At 37.4% G+C, this 23,610-nt stretch overlaps 1 protein-coding gene across 1 annotated transcript; it reads right to left on the reverse strand.

Annotated features, from left to right (window-relative positions):
- Window positions 1-1,519: 1,519 nt before the first annotated feature.
- On the reverse strand, window positions 1,520-19,860 carry atad1a (ATPase family AAA domain containing 1a). Its single transcript, XM_088335569.1, has 10 exons — window positions 19,766-19,860; window positions 17,246-17,447; window positions 15,898-15,996; window positions 14,906-15,026; window positions 12,076-12,276; window positions 10,045-10,151; window positions 8,959-9,048; window positions 7,382-7,432; window positions 7,130-7,302; window positions 1,520-4,844 (listed from the first exon to the last, which is right to left on the reverse strand). The coding sequence occupies exons 2-10, from the start codon at window positions 17,414-17,416 to the stop codon at window positions 4,715-4,717; spliced, it is 1,143 nt and encodes a 380-aa protein (XP_088191695.1). The 5' UTR covers window positions 17,417-17,447; window positions 19,766-19,860; the 3' UTR covers window positions 1,520-4,714.
- Window positions 19,861-23,610: the final 3,750 nt, after the last annotated feature.

The raw sequence follows: 23,610 nt of genomic DNA on the forward strand, positions 1-23,610 counted from the left end.
GAAGAGTGGATTCTCAGTTTCTCACCTTTGGAAGAATGAACCAACATCTCTCGCTCAGGTGATAGAAGGCATGGGAAAAAATGAAAATCAATCAACCTTTTTTAATAAGAACTCACTTTTCCTCGGTAGCTTTTAAAGCAATCAACCACGCCGGACGTCGTTTTTCTGCACCTAAACCAATTTTGATTAAACAAATATGCGCTCGTAGCACTCGGAGAGGGAGAAAAGATAAGGAGCCATTATCGGCCTCTACTTGGGGCTGCCATGCAAAAAGCTTTTCCTTCCTGGAAGGTATTTTTATTTAATTTGCAGGTAATTAGTAATTAACGACCTCTGACCATTTTTGCCCGATAGTTATTACAGCTTATGATTGTGATTTCTGAGATATAGACTCTTGGCAAGTCTGTTGAAAAATACAGTCATGTAAAATTCAGGGTAAAAGAAGGATAAATCGATGAAGGATAAAGCAATATCTTTGACTAAAACAACTCTGCAAAGGAACAGCGAGTATTATTCACCGCATCCAAGTAGTAAAAAACAATAATTCATTAAACAAATTTTAATTTTGATTTAAATAAGCAAAATACATGTACTATCATTTTAAAATACTCATAGGTAGAAAAATGTGCATTTTAGTTACATGAAGATGAGAAAAAAAAAAAGAGTGGGGAAAGAAAAAAAGAGAGAAAGCAATGATAACCTGAGAGAAAGAGAAACAGAGAGAGGGATAGTAAGCGAGAGAAGAAAGAGAAGAGAGAAAAATACAGAGAGATAAAGAGAGACAGAGAGAGCAATATAAAGAGAAAGACCAAAAAGAGAGGGAGCAAAAAAGAGAGAAAGAGAGCGAGAAACAGGAAAAATACAGGGAATCAGAAAGAGTCAGAAAAGCGTGAGAAACAGAGAGAAGAGGGGAAAAGGAGAGAGATACAATACAGAAGACAGAGAGAGGAAAAATAAGAAAAAGAAATAAAGGTAAACAAAGACGACGACAGACAGATAGCAAGAGGGAGAAAAGAATAGAGAAAAAGAGAAATACAGAGGAAAAAGTAGAAACGAGGTAAAGAGAAAGAAAAAATAGACAAAAAGAAAGTAAAACTGTGAGAGACAGACAGAGAGAAAATAGAGACAAGGAATGAAAAAGAGAAAAAAAGATGAAAAATAGCGAAAGAAAGAGACAGAGAAAAAGAGAGATAAAAACATATAGTGAGAAAAGGAGAAGAAATAGACAAAGAGACAAAAAAAGAGCGGGGGAAATAAGGAGATGGAAAAAGTTCAGCTAGTGTCTTTGTGAGTGGTGAATTGCTTGGGCAGCTTATTTTTTTTCTTGTGCTTCTCGCAGGGTGGATTGGAACCCTTGGCAGGCATAAGGTGGCTCGGGGGCTGCATGCTTGACACCCTTGCACTACACAATAAAGCGACATCCAGTGGTCAAATCATACGCACTGTCCCTTTAAAAATTACAAACTCACCTTAAGAGTAACTAGCATAATACTACATGATAAAAACGACAGCGTTTTTCAGGGTTCTGATAGTTTATTTGATGATTGACAACATGACATTTTATATCCGGTTTTGCTTAACTACTAAGACTGAGGCTCTAACATTTATAAAGCAGTGACCCAAATAACATTTTATAGGGGAAAAATATCCTCTTTAAAAAAAAAGTAATACATACAGTTATTGAATCAACAGCACAAAATGAGTATGTATTTCGTTCAATTATCAATTCAAGATGGAGGAATATCTCAGTGGTTTTTAGTGGCACATGGTACTATATTTAACATTTAAGCGTCATTTCTGAAACCCTCATTAAAAATGAACTTAATAAGGACGAAATTCCAAGACACATGCTGGGCTCATGTTCTCTTTGAAGGGATAAATAAAATAAAGTAATGAAAAACAAAACAGTCAACTTGCTTTAGTGAGAAGCAGTGAAGATAGAGCGTCCCCGAGTGGGTTGTTTGAGAAATGCACCCGAACTCAAAGTCAAACTTCATGGCAAAGAAATCTGAATTTGGAAACGCAAGCAAAAATAAAAAAAATAATTTCTCAACCATAATAGTGAATATTGTTATTCAAATGAACTGCATTCACTTTGTAAAGCCAAAAGATACAAAAGAGTACAGTAGTGAGTGCCACACAATCATATAGTCGAAAACATTGATCAAAACGTGCCGTCAAATCCTCACTGTTTACCAAAAAATCTGTAACATAAATCAAATCATAACTCTGAAACTAAAGTGCTTTTGATCGATTAAAAGTACAGTATTTAATTTGCCTTTTTTGTAAAAAAAATAAAAATAAATCTGTGCCAGTTTGCTTTTTAACAAACGGTAAAACGTTACTAAAAAAACACAATTACCTGTAAAAACCAATATAAGGAAATGAAATGGAAACATAAATTGTGGAAAATGTAAATTTTAAAAGATCTTAAATTATGGAGGACTGATGGGCTCCACCACCCCCGCGACCCTACCGAGGATAAGCGGTGCAGATGATGGATTGATGATCCTGCCGTGAGTAGAAATACATGTATAAATAAATACTTACAAATCAATATCATACAAATAAATAACCACATAAATCACATCATACCGAAATATATGACATAAATGCAATTTATTTATTTATGAATTCCGTTTTTTAATTATTCCGGTATTTACTTTGTCGTGTATTACGTCAAAAGAAAATATTATTTCAACGAATTGGCGGGTCAAACTGCCAGAGCTTTTTACCTATTGGTTAATCAGTGATGAACGAAAGACTGTAGGTCCCACCCACTCATTTAAAAAACATTTTGTTGCATTACAAAATAGACGACAAAATAAATGGCAAAATGCCTAACTAGATGAATTAATTTAAGTCATAAATTTAGTAAATTTAAGTATAATGCAATCTATCTATGTGTTGATTTAATTATATGAATGTATATGTAGGTGCAATACAGTATTTTTTTTTATACATTTATTTCTAAAAAGCCTATGCCACAATTGGTGCTCCCGGTTTAATGGCATTGTTGGACCAGGAAGAAGTGTTAGAGGGAATTATGCATTTCAAAAGACCTTATTTTTAAATTGTAGCAATAATTTAAGATCACTTTTATAATCGAAGTGGTCTTCCCCAATTAACATAAACACAACTGCAGGCAATTTTAACATCGTCTTTGAACCTATGACGATTTTTTTTAACCCATGATGATGTTTATAAAGTTATCCGTGTTGAGCTTTTATGTTTAAATATGGGTATCAAGTTTTTTTTGTGTACTCGCACCCTTCCCAAACACATGCAAAATATACCATATTTTCCCGACCATAAGGCGCAACTCAAACGCCCAAATTGGCCACAAATCTGTGCCTTATAACCCAGTGTGCCTTATATACCACAAAATAGGGTGGATACGATTGAAAATGCATACATGAATTATAGTTGTGCATTACTACTTAAGGTTTTACGGTGTACTGTATTTGTGCAAAGATTGATCATAAATGAACATCGCTATCTGAAATTGCAAAACATTGTATCCAACGGGATTTACACCCAGGTCATGGTGGTGAGAGTACAGACTCATCATCACCCTATTTTTACTCACAGTGCCAGAAATCCTGATTTGCATCGTGCATTTTGATGGGTTAGACGAGAGGTCGGGATCTTGTTTGACCACAAGAGCCATAAAAACAAAAATATATATTTGCGGGAGATCGCCACCTAATATATTTAAACACCAAATTCATCAATGTGTGACATCTAGATGGTACACTTTAGGAAAACCTAAGGCCAGTATACACTGGCATCCAGATACTGAACCGCGTCCTGAAATGAACATAACATGCAACAAAACAGTATGTAGTCGCGCCAGGTCTATTTGATCTCCGAGCCAGATGTTCTCGTAAAAAGGGCCATATACAGCTCGCGAGCCAGAGGTTCCCGACCCTTGGGTTACATGGTCGTTCCGCTTTTACACCAATGAATGTTAGAGAATGTAGAAACCAGAGTCTTTCAACAGAATACCATTGAAGCTCTTTTACGTTTCTATACATATTAAACCGCAGCGTTATTGACACACCTAGGTAAAGAAGTGGAAAGACAGTTCAAACTGTCATAATTCAGAAAAGAAACACTATGCAGCGTTTCTGTCACTGTGAGTAAAAATAGTGTGTTGATAGGATAAAATCTATTGTTTCCTCACTCCCGAGATAGTCATAAGTGTCGGCACTGTTACCGCCGCGACCCTGGTTCAATTCCCATTGCAGTCAAAGTTTTGGTCAGCAACACTTGTATAGCGGTAGTGTAAAAAGTTAAGCAAGAATAAACACCGTAACTCTTATTGTCGGCTAAATATCATGCGCCTTATAGTCGGTGCGCCTTAATGTATGAAACATATATGAAGGAATTCTATCTTTGGGGATGGACTTTATAATCTGGTGCGACTGATAGGGAATAAGGTAGAAAGGATGTTGTAACAAAAAGTAAGATCTCCTCAATAGCTATTACAACATTACATATACATTTGATGTGTATTAAGCCTGAGCAAAATGCTCAATTATGATCTACAAGGGCTGTAGCTAGATCCATGTTTGTGAATGGCTCAGCATAAGAATTTTAAAAGGTGACGTGCGATTCTTTTACAGAAATGTCAGACAAAAATAAAAAGGTGGTTGTCCCTGATGGATATCAACATGATAGAAAAAAAAAAAATACGCGGATCAAAAGATGCTTAGTCCAGTGCCACCTCACTCCCAGCAGGCAACATGTTTGTGGTGCCCCGTTTGGCCTCCCTCATCTTGTCCAGGCCGAAAAGAAGGTCCAGATGCGTGATTGGCCGCAACCTCTCCTCGGCCACTGGTCTGCAGCGCAAAAGAACAAGTTAAAAACCGCACGGATTCACCAAGAACACACCGGATGTTTCTATTTGTGGCTGAAATCAACACATTTTTGTATTGTGTCCTTCATTTGGGAAGTTTGAATGACACAAGAAACTTCATCTCAGGAATAAAAAGAGGTCAAACTCATAATTTACTACAGAGCACAAATCGTGCAATACAGTCTGACATTAAAGGTACAGTGTGTAATGATTAGTGCCTCCTAGTGGTACAAAACTTTTGAAGTAAAAAAAACAAAAAACAAAAGATTGATTTGAATATTAGGCAAAAATATATGAACTATCATACCAATGTTATTTGTTATAAAAAATATTTTAGTTCTTTTACACAGTGGAATCCCTACTTAGAAGTCGCCGCCATGTTTGTCTGGCATATAGCTGCTACGCAGTTATCATTTGGCACTAGTTTTACTTTGACTTAGACAACAGTGCCCTCTAGTGGTGAAATAGTAAACACCGGGGCTTTAATCTACTAGTTTTACTTCCTTGCAGAAGGCACTCTTGGCTCAAAACACTTTAAACTCAAATATGATTCAAAAATGATTTAAAAGTATTTCAAGAACCTAAAAACTTACCCAATAATGTATCATTCTTCAAAACAAAAACAATAATTAGATCAATAAATTAAATCTTAGAAATATTTAAGTATATGCATAGAGACATTTGCCTAAGATAATGAATATAATGTCAGCATTCCAATGAATATTTAATTCCAGACTTTTGAAAGACTTTTGAATGTTTTGGTTGTAATCCTGATTTTTATGAAGCCAAAAAGTGATGGTTTTTGTCATAATCATAATTTTGATGGAAAAAAAAATGCATCCATCCATTATCTGCACCGCTTATCCTCAGTAGGGTCGCGGCGGTGCTGCAGCCCATCCCAGCTATCTTAGGGCAGTGGGCAGGGGACACACTGAACTGGTTGCCAGCAAGTTGCAAGGCACACAGAGACAGACAACTTGTTCCCTGAGTCAGACTTAGGGACAATTTGGGCAGGCCAATTAACCTGACATGCATGTTTTTGGAATGTGGGAGGAAACCGGAGTGCCTGGAGGAAACCCACCCAGGCACGGGGAGAACATGCGAACTCCACACGGGGAGGTTGTGGTAGCTGGACTTGAACCCTGAACCTCTGCACCGTGGGGCTGCGCGCTAACCACTCATCCGCCGTGCCGGCAACATATATTTTAAATTAGTGCTTTCTCACGGCGCTAAATAAATTATGATTTTTTATTATTATTGATTTTTAATCCATGTTATAAAGAATAGAATTGTCTTTAATGTCATTGATATCAACGGTGTGAAACATTGTATGCTAAAAGATTAGTACGGTTTCTGTAAACATCAACATTGAGTGTACTGAAAGGCGCTTTGAAGTACAATGTATGACATTTTGTGTCCAGTTTCATCTGGAGGGATGAAAGCTTGTTTGGGTGCATCTGGGTTTTTGCTACTTTTTCCTTTTTTATTTTCTTTGTTTTTGTTTATGTGTTTGTCTTTGCTGTCGGTCACCCCTCTCGAGGGATATGACCAGGGTAGATAGATAGACAGTATTTTGATTATCTTCATCATTAGAATTGGCACTCAAGGGTAAAACATGTAATAAAGGCTTACAAGGTGAAAAAAAAGATAAGACTATGACAATAAATAGGCAATATATATACATATATATATATATATATCCATTATCCATCCATTTTCTGCACCTCTTATCCTCAGAAGGGGGTGCAGGAGCCCATCTATCTTCAGGCAGTGGGCAGGGGACACCCTGAACTGGTTGCCAGCCAGTCGCAGGGCACACAGGAACAGACAACTCACTCGCTCATTCACACCTAGGGACAATAAGGACCGGCAAATTAACCTAACATGCATGTTTTTGGAATGTGGGAGGAAACCAGAGTGCTCGGAGGAAACCCACGCAAGCACGGGGAGAACATGCAAACTCCACACAGGAAGGTTCGATCTCATGACCTCAGAACTCTGCCGCACACGCGCTAGCCACTGCGCCGCCGTGCTGCCCTAACTGGCCTAAGTTATAACAATAATGCAATAAAAAGGAATATTGCATTGTAAAATTAGTGCAATATAGTGACGTAAAACATACATAAAGTAACTAAGTAAATGTATAGGTACTGAACTTAACAAATAATCCATTTTTTTTAAGAATTGCCTGACTTTAAGCTTGAATTTAAAACGGTGACTATTGCACAAATACAATCTCAATTTAATTGTGATGGGCATGGCTCCTACTTTTCGTCTTCCTCCACCTCGCCCAATTGAAGAGAGATCTGCCTCATTTGTTCCTTGCGGACGTAGTCTCGAACTCGGTACATGGCGGCGTCGCGGCAAAGTTCCCGCAGGTCGCTGCCCGAGTAGCCGTCCGTCTTCTCTGCTATTTCCTTCAGATTAACAGTGTGGCTCAGCTGCAGAAACATGATAGAATAATTAGAAGTCCGTCTTTCAAGGGGTACTGCGCTTTTCGCGGACAAGCATTCATCTTACGTTTTCTTCTGCTAAAATCAACTGCAGGATGTCATGCCTTTGTTTTGTGTCCTAGAAGAAAAGAGAGTTGTTTTTTTAAATGAAAAGGCATACCCTATTTATGTGTGTCAAACGTGCACTTGTGAATAAGCCAACACCAACATTCCCCTTGAGCTTCCACGGGTCTGAGCAATCACACAAAGTGTGTGAGCGTCGCTTGGAACAACTGTGAGCAACATCCATCCCAAGTGTGGCAACCGAATCATTGTCCAGTATGTCCAAAGTTACATTCTTTTCGGCAACAATTTTTTTCAACTTTTAATGAATTGGCTAAAGTAATATTTTTACCAAGCTTTTTGCCAATTTTTTTTCTTGTATTTTTCTTATTTTTTTCCTTATTTTATTCTCTTTTTGTTTGCCTCTTTTTGCTTTATTTTTTTTTCCACTGTTTAAGTCATTTTGTGCATAATGTTATGTTATATTTGGTAATATATAATGAAAGCAACAAAAACAATCTGAAGAGCCATTTGGGAGCCGGGCCAAAAGAGCTGCTTCTCTAATAAAAAGACGGAAGCTTGCTCGGCAACATTGACATAGCTACTGGGTCTAACTGTGCAGACGATAAATAAAGTAAACCACACTTATCTCTTTGTATTTTGATGTGTTAGTAATGAAAATTAATCCAATCACAATATGCTTTTGTGAAAAAGCTAAAGTATAGTGGGATGTCTAAACGCGTTCTAAGAGATGGGCAGGGCACCTGTATGATGCGGCAGGGGTAAAGCTGTCGGGCCCTGCTGTTGAATCACCTTGACCCAAGTGACATGGCCGCTTTCTTGTGTCCCGTTTCATCTGGAGGGACGAAAGCATGACCAACTTGGGTACCGAGGTGCTCAACTTGTTTGGGCGTTTAGACATTTGGGTTGGCCATGGTCTGAAAATGTTTGTGTTTTTTGCTACTTTTTCCCTTTTTTTTAACTTTCTTTGTTTTAGTATGTCTTTGTCTTGCTGTCAGTCACCCCTCTCCCCTCTCATGAGGGATATGACCAGGGTAGATAGATACAATTCTAAATAATCATCAATTTTCTCAGTTCTAACTAAACATCTCATCTCATTATCTGCACTGCTTATCCTCAGTAGGGTCGCAGGGGTGCTTGAGCCCATCCCAGCAATCATCGGGCAGTGGGCAGGGGACACCCTGAACTGTTTGCCAGCCAATCGCAGGGCACACAGGGACAGACAACTCGCTCATTCACACCTAGCCAATCCACCTGAAATGCATGTCTTTGGATTGTGGGAGGAAACCGGAGTGCCCGGCTGAAATAAAATAAGAAAATTTGGGTTTGCTTTGGACTCTGTCCCTCAAATTAAGATAATTGAGTGGGCTCGGCTGTTTCGAGCTGGATATTTGGACCAGATCTTACCTCTACTCTAATATATTACTGAAAAACATCGTGTATAACGTGCATCTGAACTTTGAGTTTGTTTGTTTTTAGTTGAATAAAAGTGCCTTATACACAAATGAATATGGTAAGGTCTGAAATGAAAACTCATGGAAATTGAATTAAAGTGAACATATTGAGCATGCAAGTTCGTACAGGAAGTCCAACATGAAACGTTGTGGGCATTCTTCGTAGGATGGCAGGATCAACATCTTGTGGTCGGTTTGTGGCCCCCATCACCATCACCTGCAAAAAAAAATGAGAAAGTGAGCATTGTCTCAAATTAGTACACTGAAAAAAATATATTACCCCATTGGCAGAACATTTAGCTACTTTGAAGTAATGTATTTATTTCATGGAGCTCTACAACATTCATGAGTGTAATTCATACGTGTTATTTCCATAGTACCGTACTGTCAATTTAAATTCTGCTACTTTCACAACTTCTTAGGAACTAAAACATATTTGATATTAATATATTGTTTTTACATTTTACTTTTTACGTTTTACTTTTGCAATGAAAGGAGAAGCCCTTCAATCGTGTGCTTCTGTATAATAACAATAAAGGCCACTCTATTCTATCTTGTTTGTCTAAGCAAATATTAAAAATCTTCTATACAATAATCTTATCCATGAAATAGTGGATCATTTGGCTCATTTTAAGAAATATGTTCCACCTTGTTTAGAAATAAAATAAGCACAATGATCTTATCAAGCAAATGGTAGTTTTGATAATTCTATGATTTTTATTTCTAATTTGGGAAAGGCATTTTTTAAAAAAAGATATATGTGCATAAGTATAAGTATAATTAATTTCCTTGAAATACAAGTTAAAATATATCAAAATTGGAAAAATACACTTAATATAAGCATATCTTTCTGCTAATGGGGTAAAATTTTGTTTCCAGAAATTGTTGCTTATTATAGGTATATTCTTTCCTATTCAGACATATGTTATCTTGTTTCTCGAATTAAAAAAAAGAAAACAAATTTTGCTCATTTTTTCACATTTTCTACCTATATAGGAAAAACAATTCCTCAATTGTGCAAAATGATATATGAGCCAGGTAAGACAATTTGGCTTGGTCTTTATTTCCATAAGATTCTAGAAATGTAGACAATTTAAAAATATCCATAAAATCAAGAAGATCGCTGCTGATAAACAACGATCCCGATCTGATGCCATGGCAAAGGCAACTCAGACTGAGCACCTTAAATAGCACTCAAGGCACAGAAATTGACCTGAGTGGTTGAAGACGTTTCGAGGCCATCCCACAGGCTCATGAATTGGGCCTTCATCATGGCAGTGGCCTCGTGATCAAGGCTGGAGCGGTTCCTGAGGAAGGACTCTGACACACACAAAATAGAAAACTCGTTAACCTCAAGAGTAAATCGACACTCTAATCAATATTACCGTTAGAACTGAAGTTTTTTTTTTTTTTTTTTTTTTTGCGAAAGGTATCGATAAACAGACGCCGAATATGTTAGTGATAATGATTGCAGGTCCGAAAATTTAAAAAAAAAAAAAGTCTGGCCAGTGATACGATTTTGGAGCCAATATATTGGACGGAGCTATACTTGTATTTATTTCTGAAGTTATTTTTGTATAAATGGACACACCCGTGTCGCTCACTTTTAAGTATTCATAGTCAACTTTTAGGTTTTGGGACCAACAAAAGCAAAGTATTTTGTTCATAATGTACTAATCATTTATATGCAATATTTCTTTATGAAACCTGCATACAGTGGTACCTTAGTAGTCCATTATTCCTACATTCAAACAAATCCCCGCTCAACTCCCCAAATTGCTCAATTATTCCTGTGGCAATCAAGCAAAAACTCAGAATTCAAACAACGAAACACATTGCCTGGGCAAGTGAGATTAGCGCCCATTTTGGCTACTCCTATCAGGTTGGGTAGCACCATTTTGTGAAAGATCAGTGTACGAGTGTTTTCGATTGATAGGTTTTAAATTAGTTTATATTTTTATCTTTATTAGGTTTATTTTTATTTTTTAAATTATTTATATCGTTCAGGTACAAGTTTATTGAAATTATGATGTTTTGGATTGCATAGACGTCTGAAAATAAATACTATTATTTCTTTTGGGAAAAAAAGGTTCAGCACATAAACAAATCGTTGGTTGAACATCAATATCTAATGGAACATGGCCAAGTAACGAGTTATCACTGTGTAAATTATTCACGTCCTTAAATTGCTTAAAGTGACTCCTCCTATAATTACTGAGATTCTAAGGGTGGAACCCAAAAGCTACAACAGGGCTATACAATTATAAAATCAGTTAGGTCAAATTTCAGAATTGTTCGAAGCCCAAGTATGGAATATTAGATTGCACTAGGGGCGGCAGTAGCTCAGGAGGTAGAGCGCTCGTCTTGGAATCAAGTTCGAATCCCGGCTTGTCCGTGTTACATGTCGAAGTGTCCTTGGGTAAGACACTGAACCCCTAATAAGCAGGTTAGTGTCTTACATGGCTGCAATACAAGGCCGCTATTGGGAAATGTGGAGCACATTGTAAAGCGCTTTGGGAAGTCATTGACTTGAAAAGCGCTATATAAATGCAGATCATTTCATTTTTTCATTTCATTTCATTTCACTGTAGTCTGCTGTCAACGAAAACCAGTGCCACAGCAAATAACATCACGGCTGACAAACATGGCGGCGACTTAAGTAGCGATTTCACTATCCCGACCTAGTATTCCAGTCAATTTTTTTTCACTTAATGACATTTTTTTATACTATTAGGAGGCACTAAATATTGCACACTTTCCCTTTAAGTATCCGGAGCAGATGTGTAAGACACCCAATAAGCGACAGCTAATAAAAATGTCAGTATTATTCACTGACCACTTTTCATTTAGCTCATTTAATTGCTTTTTTTCAGCTTGTTAGACTAGCTTGCCATATGTCATAACAATTCAATGTGAAATAATGCTCCTCTGCTGCTGTACAAGCAGTGTTGCATTCATGACTTCCAACACTGTAGGAATTTTGGAAATCTTGCAGAACCAACTTGCAATTGGGGCTGGGCCTTTCATGGGTTGGTTGTGGGCTGCAATTGGCTTACCGGTTGCTAATCAAGTAGCACTGACAGAAGGAGTAGGGAACAGCCACTGGATCAACGTTAATATCATAACAAAGAAATATTGTGTAGAATTCAAAGTCTTACACTTTAAACCACGAACTAATCAAGGAAATACACCACGTGTACCTTAAAATTCACTGCACTCCATTACTGTGATGAATTTCACTTACCAATTTCATCAATAAAAATGATACACGGCTGTAGTTTGACAGCCAATGAAAAGACGGCAGCCGTCAGCTTCTGCGATTCGCCGTACCACATGTCGGTCAGCGTTGATGCTTGCAGGTTGATAAATTTGCAGCCAGAAGCTTTCGCCGTTGCCTTAGCGATCATGGTTTTGCCACAGCCTGGAGGGCCAAACAATAAAACACCTGCAAGGTAATAAAATAGTGTTCATGAAACTTGTACTGTAAAATGACTAAATATAAAAGTAATGTTGCACTGTACATAAAAATCAAGTTTTTGGGGATTTTTTGTGGCTGCTAAATGTTATTGCACTACTTTTTAATTTTGACAAGTAAGATGATTCTGTTTTAAATACTTGACACCCAAAAAGGAGATTTCATAGGATTGTGCAGTGTTATTTGTTGTTTTAGTAATAACATTATTGTCACTATTATTGTTCTTTAATTTCCACACTCTTTAGGGCCGATCTGCTTTTTAGAAAGGGCTCGGTGGAGGACCTTTTGAAAACAGTTTGGAATTTCTTATCTAAAAGGTTGGATTCTCAGCTATTCTCTTTGCAGGTTCAAAATCCATTGATGTCTTCTCTCCTTATTTTGAGTATCTACTATATTTATACTTAACAGTTCCGATGCAGTATTTTTCATTGCACTCTCTTAGGCCTGTCTCCAAGCAAAACCTTGAAAAGGCTTTTGCCTAATCATTTTGAAATCTTTTAAATATGAATTCTCTCTTTTAATCCATTATAGCGTGTTTGTCCTAGAGCGCCATCTCTAATGTTGTTGCCAACAATGTTCACTACATTGTTATCAATGACGATAAAGACAACTCAATTCAATTAAAAAGTGGTTGTAGAAAAAACAAACTTAAAGAACAACTTTCCAGGTTTTTCAAAACAACAACACCATTTTCAACAACATGGAGTCTTGGGGATATGTTTTTCCTGAATTGCTGCTAGTTGCAGCTTGGCTCCCGAGAGCAAACCTTCACAGAGTAGATAAACAAAGCTTGGATGAAAAAAAGCAACAACTCTCCCGGAGCGATAATTTAGGAGGTTATTTGTGGGGAAAAAGAAAAATGCCCCGTGCAAAAGAATTCTTCAAATCTTGGGCTCAATAATTATTTTTTAGCCAATTTGTGAAGTTTGGTAGAAAACATTTCCAACAACCAAATGTTTTGAACATTAACAATATTTGTATGGTGGACAAAAACACAATCACAATTAATTTTTTTTTAAGAGCTGACTTTATTGACATTAATAACAATATAGTGAACACTGTCAGAGGTTAGATGTGCCTATCAAGGATAAACACGTGATCAAGACTTAAAACAAGGAATATTTAAATCTAAACTTATTTATAAATCACGATTTGTGTGTAAGTGTGTGTGTGTGTGTGTGTGTTCGTATGTGGCTTATAGGCCCCAAAACCGCTAAAACGATTTTTGATAAATTTTACTCAGTTGTACTCTAGGGCACTGGGAGTGTTGAGTTTCGTGTCAAGGTACCGCCAATAAATACCAACATAATACTCTCCCGCCAAAACAGGGGTCCTGTTCCACCTACTCACAGCTGGTTCACCCTTCCACCCCAGCCAGCACAAGTGGAAAAGATCACAATCAGCTGTAGCCCCTCCAGTCAAGACTGCAGCCTTCAAAAGCTGCTTGAACGTTGATTATTTGGGGTAAGTTGAAGTCGTTCCATGTTTGACCCGTCAAATTTATATTCTTAATTTAATCTCCTAACTTAGCCTGAATGTCCTGCTAACCCCATCCATGCCTCTCCTCTTGCTCCAAGACCCCCTCCTTGCCCAAGACCAGTGTTAACAGACCTGCACTCACCTCACATTCACCACTGCCCTCATTAGATCCTGGGAGACTTCAAGAATTCCTAACACGTGGCCTTGTATTGCCGGGCATTCTACTTCGGGGCCAATGAAACATGTGCATACAATTGGCCATTGGACCGAGCCATTGCGCGTATAGGTGTCGCTCATTGGTGGTAGGAGCTGATGAGGCTGGGTGTCTGTTTTTCTTTTCCCATAGCCATTCTGGCGGCGCTTCCTCCACAAGGGAGTAGGGAGCCATACTTCAGCAAGCTGTTACTGGGGGGTTGTTTGGCTCATGAGTTAGTTCCATCGGGTCCTTTTCGGATGATTGATTAGCAATGGGAATTCCGGCTCTTTTTCAGGAAGCGGGACTTTCGGCTCGGCTAACTAACAGCTTAAGGAGGCATTCTGCTTGTAAGATATAAAATAATGTTGGGATGAATAGGCAACAAATATTTACAATGTAGTGCTTGTAGAATTCCCTAAATGGAAGATCTGTGGTTGTTTACCAGATATGACCTTTTTAAAACATATTTTATATTTTGTTTTCCTCTCCATCTTGATAAGTTTATTCTGTTTTTATTATAAGAAAGCAGGTTGCATATGATGCAAGTCTGTTATTTTGAATATTATACCCCATTGTTATTTGTTATTTTGGCTAATATGCACTCTTTTCATCATTATTACTAACGGCCAATAATGTTTCTGTTATTTCTTTTCCAACCCTGCTTTTTTGTAACCGAGGAGATTTAATTAAAGGGGATCAGGGGAGGACCTTTTAGAACAGGTTGGGATTTCGTATCTAAGGTTTAGATTCTCTCCTGTTCATGCAAAAAATAAAAATCCGTTGATGTCTTCTCTCCTTATTTTGAAATACTGAACTATAAACATAAATTATTATAGAGTGAAATTAATTCAGAAACATAATCTGTTGTCTGTAATTTTGTAATGGCTGTTTATTGTGGTTAGGTTAACAACCTGAACACGCTACCTTTAGGCGGCTGAAAGAGTTTGGATCCTGCCAAAAGGTGTCTTTTCTGAAAGGGCAGAATGACCGTGTCTTGGAGTTCATTGATGATCTCATCAAGACCTGCGATATCTCGCCAGGACACCTACGAGAAAGTGAAACTGAAAGATGAGCAACTTTTTACATGAAAGCAGTCACAATTGTACTAAAATCTGCATTTATTTATGGCTCAGAAATCATAATGAATGATTTAAAAGATAATAATACTGTGCATGTTTTCAATGAAAGACTAGTCAATGGTAAATGGTTAAACCCTCTAAATTTAAATAGCGTGTTTCAAGTCACTGAAGACCTCCCAAAGTGCCTTACAATGTGCTTCACCCTTACACACACACACACACACACACACACACACACACACACACACACACACACACACACACACACACACACACACACACACACACACACACACACACACACACACACACACACACACACACACACACACACACACACACACACACACACACACAAAGTTATTGAGGGCATTAGGGGTTCAGTGTCTTGCCTAGAGGCACAGTATTATTGTAGTTGCATTTTCATAGTATTTCTGTCATAATATTTCTGTTGTAGATTTAGTTTTTTTTTTTTATTAGTGTTTAAGTAATTGTGTTTTTGAAAAATAAAATAAAAAACAACAATAAATAGAATTATCTCTGCTTCAAACTGCACAATCCTTTCATTCCAGAAGTTGGAAAAGTGGATTTTTTTGTCTCAATTTCAGTCACAGCTTGTCATTAGGGTTGAGGGGTGGGTCCTCAAGTCAGACGACTTAAGAACCACTAGTCTAATGCATTAAACGGTAGTGTTGGTGAGTATGCAATTCTGAAATCAGGGCTTATATGGGCATATTTACTTGTGTGTCACTATGGTCTGTGCAGCCCTTTGAGACTCTTTGTGATTAAGGGCTGTACAAATAAACATGACTTGACTTAACTTGACATGAGTATTACCTTCATAGTTTGTGGATCCACTAGTTGTGATGCAATGTTCATTTCATATTCAGTAAGCTTGACTCCCTCAACGCCAATCCTTTTCATAAGCTGTTCCGCCTGGGAGGATAAGAAAGAATTAATATTGGTCCCGACACTCAAGTGGCACATTTGGTCAAAGTAAGGGTCAGCAACCCACGGCTCAGGAATTGCATTCGGCTCTTTAGCGCTGCTTTTCCAAAAATGTTTACAAATTTTTAAAAATGGGGAAGGGAAATACATTTGGGTTTTATTAAGGTTTCTGTAGGAGGATAAACATGCACTTTGAACCTTTTCTAATGCAGTAAAAAATTGATAATAAATATCATATTTCAACAAGGAGCTGATACGATTATAAACTCCCGCAAATCGCTCTTCTGCTTTCCTCTTGCTACTGTATCGGTGTAGTGTGCATCCCAAGCTCCGCACCTTTCAAAGGCGCAGCGTCACGAGACAGGAAGGTGGCTGTTTTCAATAAATCGGCCATGGACCCCAAAGGTAAAAAGAGAAAAACAACTGACAAGAACAGAGGATTCTTACATTTCTTGGACAAAATTATTTGCATTTATTGCCAATGCAGAAGGATTGCCTGACTGTTTGCTCGGAAGAGAGGAGTTATCAAATAACAAAAAGAGTAAGGTTGAAATTTCAAAATCTAATTTATTCCTTTGTGGGAGGGAGAAAGAAAGGGCCAACAATGGAAGACAACATCATCGCTCAGCAAACCCAGGTCATTTAGCGCCAGAAGGGGATGCAGCTGCGTTTTACTCTTGCACTGACTTGTTTGGGATTTGCTCGTAAATCCAATTTAAACTATTATTTTTATATACTGAACCTTTTCAAAATGTTGCTGTTTTATTTGTGAAAATGCAAGCTTTTTTGCACACAGTTTTTAGCCTAGCACCTCCCATCTTTGATGTTTTTTGCAAATGCTCAAAATAAAAATGATATTAAAATTGGATTTATTTTATCTCATCAAAGCAATGAAATGCACTGTAAATCATTAATATTGCAATGAAGTTAGACGTCATTGCATTATTCAGCAAAGGGTGTCACATGGTATGTTCCGCACAAAATGCGCTGTAGAAAAATAATCATTTAATCATGTATTCGTAACTAACTTGACAGTAGACTGATATAGCTTATATAGATACGTACAAAATGTGTTTCATTTAATTTAAGGCTTTCATCTAAAAATAAATAAAAAATGTTTGCAGCTCCAGACAAATTTGTTTTTCGTTTATTTGCTCCAATAAGGCTTCTTTAACATTTTGGGTTGCCGACCCCTGGATTGAACTTTCCAAAATGAAAAAAAAGAAAAAAAAAAAACCCTTTTCTTGGCTTGACTTTTCTGTTTAGCTGTTGGGTCCATGGCATCCACGACCCATTTGATGCTGTAGTAGGTGGCGGCTCCGAAGATCGTCAGCCTCAGCAGCATGCCAACCACTTCCGTCCGAGTCAGCGGCCGGAGCAGAGCCTCTCGAGGAAGATCTTTGAGCATCTTGGTTAGCTGATGTCAGTCCATTGACTTACTGGAGTTGATCAAAGTGCATTGACAGCAATGTTTGAAAAATGCTGTCACCTAGTTTTTGCTTGTTACAAGATTGCGAGCTTGAACTTGAATAAAATCTCTGACAGTTTTATTGCACACGCAGATATACTACTTGGGATGACATGTTAATAAAAAAATGTGCCCATGACAGGACAAATAATCAACATGATTTCTTATAACAACCATTGCAAATGTTTGGAAGCACATATGTCAAAGTCAAGGGCCCGGGGGCTATATTTGGCCCAGGGAAGGATTTCTTCAACCTCTAAGACAGGGGTCGGGAACCTATGGCTCGCGAGCCATATATGGCTCTTTCTATGAGTATCTGTGGCTCAGAGACAAATTTGATTGCATGCAAAATTTCTCCATCATGTTCAAAACTTGGCTGCCGATCTTAGTCAGGTACACGCAAAGCCAAACCAAAGCTAAGTGTAACGACATTACTTCGCAGTATATATATAGGGCACGTTTTTCACTACAATTTACAGTCAAGGTGTCACACAAAAAAGGGGGAAAAAACTCGTTTTGGATGTACAATGCTAAAGAATCCTTTATATAAAAGTTCACTATATTATCTGTGTTCAGTGTTCAGATACCTTATGATGAATCCACAGAACTGTAAATACGCCAAAACACCGGAAGAGAACTTAGTCATTTGATTGGGTGAGTGGGAGGGATGGGTGGAGCTATGCAAAAAGTGCAAGCACTCCCTCCCATCTCTCGCCCTACCTAAAAGTGAGCTCATCAGGCTCACTATTTGCAGAATGTTGTGACGTTTTTACACAATAACTGCTTGCATCTGGTTTTGAAAGCAATATGTACGAAAAAAAGGGTCAAAAGGAGTTTAACCGATCTTGAGTAATTGCGAGAAAGAGACAAGTTTAAAGTGGTATGTTTGTTTATTTTGGGACAGGGGCTCTGGCATTATTCTCTTTTCATAATTTTTATCAAATCATCAAAAATAAATGTGCTGAAGACTAAGCTTTTGTCTGGGGCGCGGGTTTAGCAATTTAGTAAATTTGTCTCATAATATATGGTGTGGCTCTTTCCCAAAATAAAATTATTATTTTTTGCTTTTATGGCTCTTTGAGTCAAAAAGGTTCCCGACCCCTGCTCTAAGAGGATCTTGATTCATTATTGTTTGTACCATAAACAAAGAATTGGTGTGTAATTGTTTTCACTGTACGTTACTGCCCCTTGCATTTTATTTTATTGTAGTTCAGTCAATAATAGAAAAATGCTAATATTTTTTTATTCACTACACTATATGCGTCATATTAGTTTTTCAATCGTCCGGCCCTCAACTTTGAGTTCATTTTTATATAGGCCATTCCATCCGTTTCACTTTGACACCCATATTTTAAAGTTTCAAATGATGATTTAATAAATCTGGGTGACCAAAACTAAACCCATAACCTAACATAAAAAGCTATTGAACAAATGCATAATTTCTATTTTATGCAATTCATGCAAAAGTACATCCCAACAAAATTTGAATTTTACATAACTGAGTGACAAATGAGAATTATCATAAAGATGACTGTCCAGAGTTGATCTTTTTGGCAATTCAATTACTCAATGTAGTGATATAATTCATGTCCCATCAGTAGCCTTTTGAATTTTAGAGCTCATTGCAAATCATCTGAAATATTGCAAGGATTTTATTATTTCCCTATTGATGACTATGGCTTCCAGCCTAATGTTTTTCTCACGATATTCTGATATTTTGAGATGGGATTTTTGAGTTTTCACCATAACTGCAATATAAAAACAATAAAATACTTACAATACAACAGTTGATTTGTAATGACTGCAGATTGTATAGCATTTTTAAACGCATTACAGAATATAAGGAATATACTACGTTGCATTTTATGCATGCAGTTAAAACCCATCTTTTGGCCATCATCACCATTGGAATAATACCATTGGAGTCACTCTTCAGATTCATTAATATGAACCTTTAAACTCATAAATGTATTATGAATGCACGACACGTGTAGAGTGATCTTTATAGTTAAAGTATATTAACTTCACTGCAGCATATCCTAAATTCGAGTGGCACGTTACTTCCATGCGTATATAATAAAGAAGCCTATTGGATTCAACCAGTTTAATCTGACCAGGTAGTACAATGATTAGAATGTGGTACGAGGTAACCTAGCATCCTTGAAAGAAACTGCAGCGCATAAAGACTTGCACACAAAATAACGTCCACATCTTCGTCACAGTACGTTTAACAAATACAAATCAATTTTCTGTAACTTTGGAATCAAATATCGAAGACGTCATACTTACCTAAATAAGATTAGATGATGTAAACATACTGGTGCGCAAGGTGCATCGCGCATTACGTCTGGAAGAAACATGTACCGTACTCCGGTTAGTTCCCGGGTTTCTTTCCTCCATTTGTTAGTATAGAGACCCGCCGTTGGGTGGCAGAAAATAACTAGTAATGAAAGCGCTAATGGTCCGCAATGAACAGGGTTGAGATGGTGACCTTAAAAATGTACAGTAATCCGATACAGTTACTAATTACATACCTGTCAACCTCCTCTGCTCCATGCCCTTACAAACTGTCGTATTTTCCCTTACAAAATACAAAATAATATTACACCAGACAACACTCAGAGAAGCGCAAGAGAAAAAACAGCTGCAGGTTGAAATATGTAAACTTGATGTTGCCAAAGCCAGGCGCCTCTCACAAAGACACTGTACTTGTATTTATTTCTCTCTCTCTCTCTCTCTCTCTCTCTCTCTCTCTCTCTCTCTCTCTCTCTCTCTCTCTCTCTCTCTCTCTCTCTCTCTCTCTCTCTCTCTCTCTCTCTCTCTCTCTCTCTCTCTCTCTCTCCTTTCCACCCCTTTTCTCCCACTCTGTCTCTGTCTCTTTCACTCTCTGTGTCTCTCTTTTTCTCTTCCTTTGTTGCTCTTTGTCTCTTTCTCTGTGTCTTGTGTCTTTTAACCTTTCTTTTTTCTCTTTTCTCTTTCCCTCTTCATACCCTTTGCGCTTTCTTTTCTCTTTTCTCTCCTTCTGTCTTTCTATTTCTTTCTTCCTCTCCCGTTCTTTTCCCCCTCTCTCACGACTTTTTATATTTTGTTTCACACTCTCTCTCCCTCTCTCTCTTTTTCTTTCTTTGTCCCGCCGTCTCTCATTTTCCCTCCCTGATTCTCTTATTTATTTATCTCTTTTTCTTTCGCTTTAATCTACTAGTCTAGCCCCTGACAAAATGTTTGTTCTATCGTGCGGCCCCCGAGTTAAAATGAGTTTGACACCCCTGATATATATTGTTAATTAATATTTTGTTGTGAGATACTGAGTTGCTCGACATGATTGAGGTTTTTTTATAAAAAAAAATGTCAAAAATGAAGTAGCTTGGACGTTCACTGTAGAAGGAAAAAAATACATGCAAATGTAATTAAGTAGAATAATACATTTTCTTATTCAAATTATTAATTCATTTTCTGGATTAAATTATTGTTGGTAATATACTGATTAAAGGGATGACCACAAACGTGTCTTTTTTCATTTTCTCCTTTTATACTTCTTTTTTTTCTTAACTTCTGTATACAACATAATAATTCGTAATATAATGCATCAAAGCAAGTGAGCCGTTTGAGAGCTGGCTCTCTTAAATGAGTTGAGCGGAAAAAGCCGGTTGTCTAAAAAGAGACGGACTTCCTTTCACTACACAACTCGAACTCGTTTGACTTGATTGAATTTGCCGTTTCGTGATAGTCGGTGTATAGCGGATGGTACCTATAATTGACAAATTTGCGTTTTTCCGTACGGATTGTACGTCGTACACGTCTTAAAATGCATAATAAACGTACTTTGTACGGCAAAAACGTACAGGTTGACAGGTATGTAAATACCTTTTGAACAAATGCAACCAGTAACATAATCTGAATGCCATAATATTTCAGTAATGTAATTTCATTTGCGTAGACGATCTGTCACTTTAATTGAGAAAGAAAAGTTGTCCAACACATAAACGGAACAAAAAAACAAAACAAAGCAGGCTCAAATGCAGGCAAAACTACAGACTAGGCATTTAACAGGATTAAACATAACTTGCAGAAATCTCTCAGAATGTTACACCGAAGTGCAACAAAGTCCAACAAGCACAACAAGAATAAACAGGTATCAAACAGGCGTGAACAGGTTTTCAACAAGGGTAAACAATGATCTGGCAAAGGGCAGTTCCAAAAGACACGTTTTAGTACCCATAGGAGTAATCAGGAAAATGCTGACCTGACCGGTGTCAAGGGGCAGGGCCAGCTGGGCACCATGACAACCGTGCAGGACATGACAGATCAGGTAGTTGCTTGTAATTCAACAAAAATAACTCAAATTTGATCTACGTAGTAAGCCTATAGTGTACAGATGCTGCCCGACCTATGAACGAGTTAGGTTCCGGATGATCGTTCGTAAGTTGAATTTGTTCGTAAGTTGCTTCATTGCTATATTTTGTATGGAATCTTTGTTTGAGGTCCATATAAGTATGTTCAAGGCTTGTATAAGTAACCTGTATTTTCTGTACTAAAAAATAAACATTTAATAAAATAGTATGCTCTATAAAGATAAATGAAGTTAAGTTTAACTCACTTTTGCAAGATGAGCCTCAAGAGTTAGGCGACTTCCTCTTCCGTGGTAGAAAGTGGGCGAAAAAAAATGACCCAACCATTTTCTCACCAGCATCAAGCTTTCTTATTCCATTTTTGTTTAAAAGAAATGGCTCACCTCTTCTTTAAACTTGACTCTATGGCGTGGGTGTGTGGAATAAATAAGAGAGGGACCGGACATGTAATTATGGTAACCTGAACGGGGAAAATATTGTCCCGTGCCGTGTGCAATATAAATTGCTTTTAATAAAATTGTAATCCCGCAAAGTAAACATCGTTTTTATAAAATGTTCCCGTGATTTATTTTTTTTCCTAAACTGTACCGGAATACAATAACATTTTTTGGGGTATCCTGATTACATAACGCCATTACATGTATTCCGTTATCCCCGAAGCCTGTGAATGAATGAATGAATGAATGAGTAAAAGTAGATGCAAGCAGTTACATTATTTGTTTTTCTGATGGGAGTATGATAACAAATAATGAATGAATTTGGGCTTTTTCTTAAAGCCCTGGTGTGTAATGTTTGATCATTTGATGGCACTGCATTGTCTAATACGGGGAAAAAACGGTGGCAAGAGCATAGCGTCTCAGTAAGATGCCAGACAAACATGTCTGCGACTCCTAGGTTGGGATTCTACAATGAAAAATAAATAGAAATGTCCCGACCTATCATATATTTTTTTATAATTAAAACTAACATTGATAGGTAGATCAGGTATTTTTCCTAGTATTCAAATCAATGATATTTTTCTACCACTAGAAGGCACTAAATAATACGCAATGTCCCTTTAAAAGTGGGGGAAATAAAATGAATGATTTATATCATGACATTAGTAATTTCCTTTTTTTGATCATCATCGTTGTCAAGGCCCTAAAAATGGTCTTCCCTCAAATTATATTTATCACACAAAAGTCTAAGGCAATGTTCTTCATTGAGTGTGCCATGAAACCATGTCTAGTGTGCTGCAGGAAATTGCCAAATATATCTTTGGAATTGCTTAGTATCTTTTCTTCCTCCCAGTCTTTCGATAACTGTAATATTCATCCATTTTAGTAGGTAGCAGCAGATCACTTAATTTTTTTTGTCTTTTTGTATAGGACTGTCTCAGAAAATTGGAATATAAGGATGAAAGTATTTTTTCAATACAAGTAAGTATGGCAAAAACTTATATCCCATCTCAAAATATAAAGAACATCATGAAAAAGTAAACTTGTAGGCTGTGAGCCATAATCAGCAATTAAAAAAAACATAATACAATTTCAGTTGCTCTCTATTGAATCCAGCATGCATGACATTTTAAAATGCATATCAATCAATTCATCACACCCATTTCTTTGCACCCTTGACCAACCCGCTTCTTTACATCCTCCTCCAAACCACCACCTGCTGCCACATCCATCCATCCATTATCTGCACCGCTTATCCTCAGTAGGGTAGCAGGTGAGCTGGAGTCCACCCCAGCTTTATCCGGGCAGTGGGCAGGAAACACCCTGAACTGGTTGCCAGCCAGTAGCA

The sequence above is a fragment of the Urocampus carinirostris genome, chromosome 5 (assembly GCF_059441175.1).
Source record: "Urocampus carinirostris isolate Australia breed hairy pipefish chromosome 5, RoL_Ucar_1.0, whole genome shotgun sequence".
Lineage (NCBI taxonomy): Eukaryota > Metazoa > Chordata > Actinopteri > Syngnathiformes > Syngnathidae > Urocampus > Urocampus carinirostris.

What these genes read in the sequence shown, in the direction of transcription:
- atad1a (XM_088335569.1), bottom strand. Translation starts at nt 17,416, where the DNA reads ATGCTCAAAGATCTTCCTCGAGAGGCTCTGCTCCGGCCGCTGACTCGG. An exon ending in TGGATCCACAAACTATGAAG is followed by an intron (nt 15,027 to 15,897) that starts GTAATACTCATG and finishes ACTTTCTCGTAG; the next exon opens with GTGTCCTGGCGAGATATCGC. An exon ending in AAACGTCTTCAACCACTCAG is followed by an intron (nt 9,049 to 10,044) that starts GTCAATTTCTGT and finishes TTTTTTTTGCAG; the next exon opens with GTGATGGTGATGGGGGCCAC.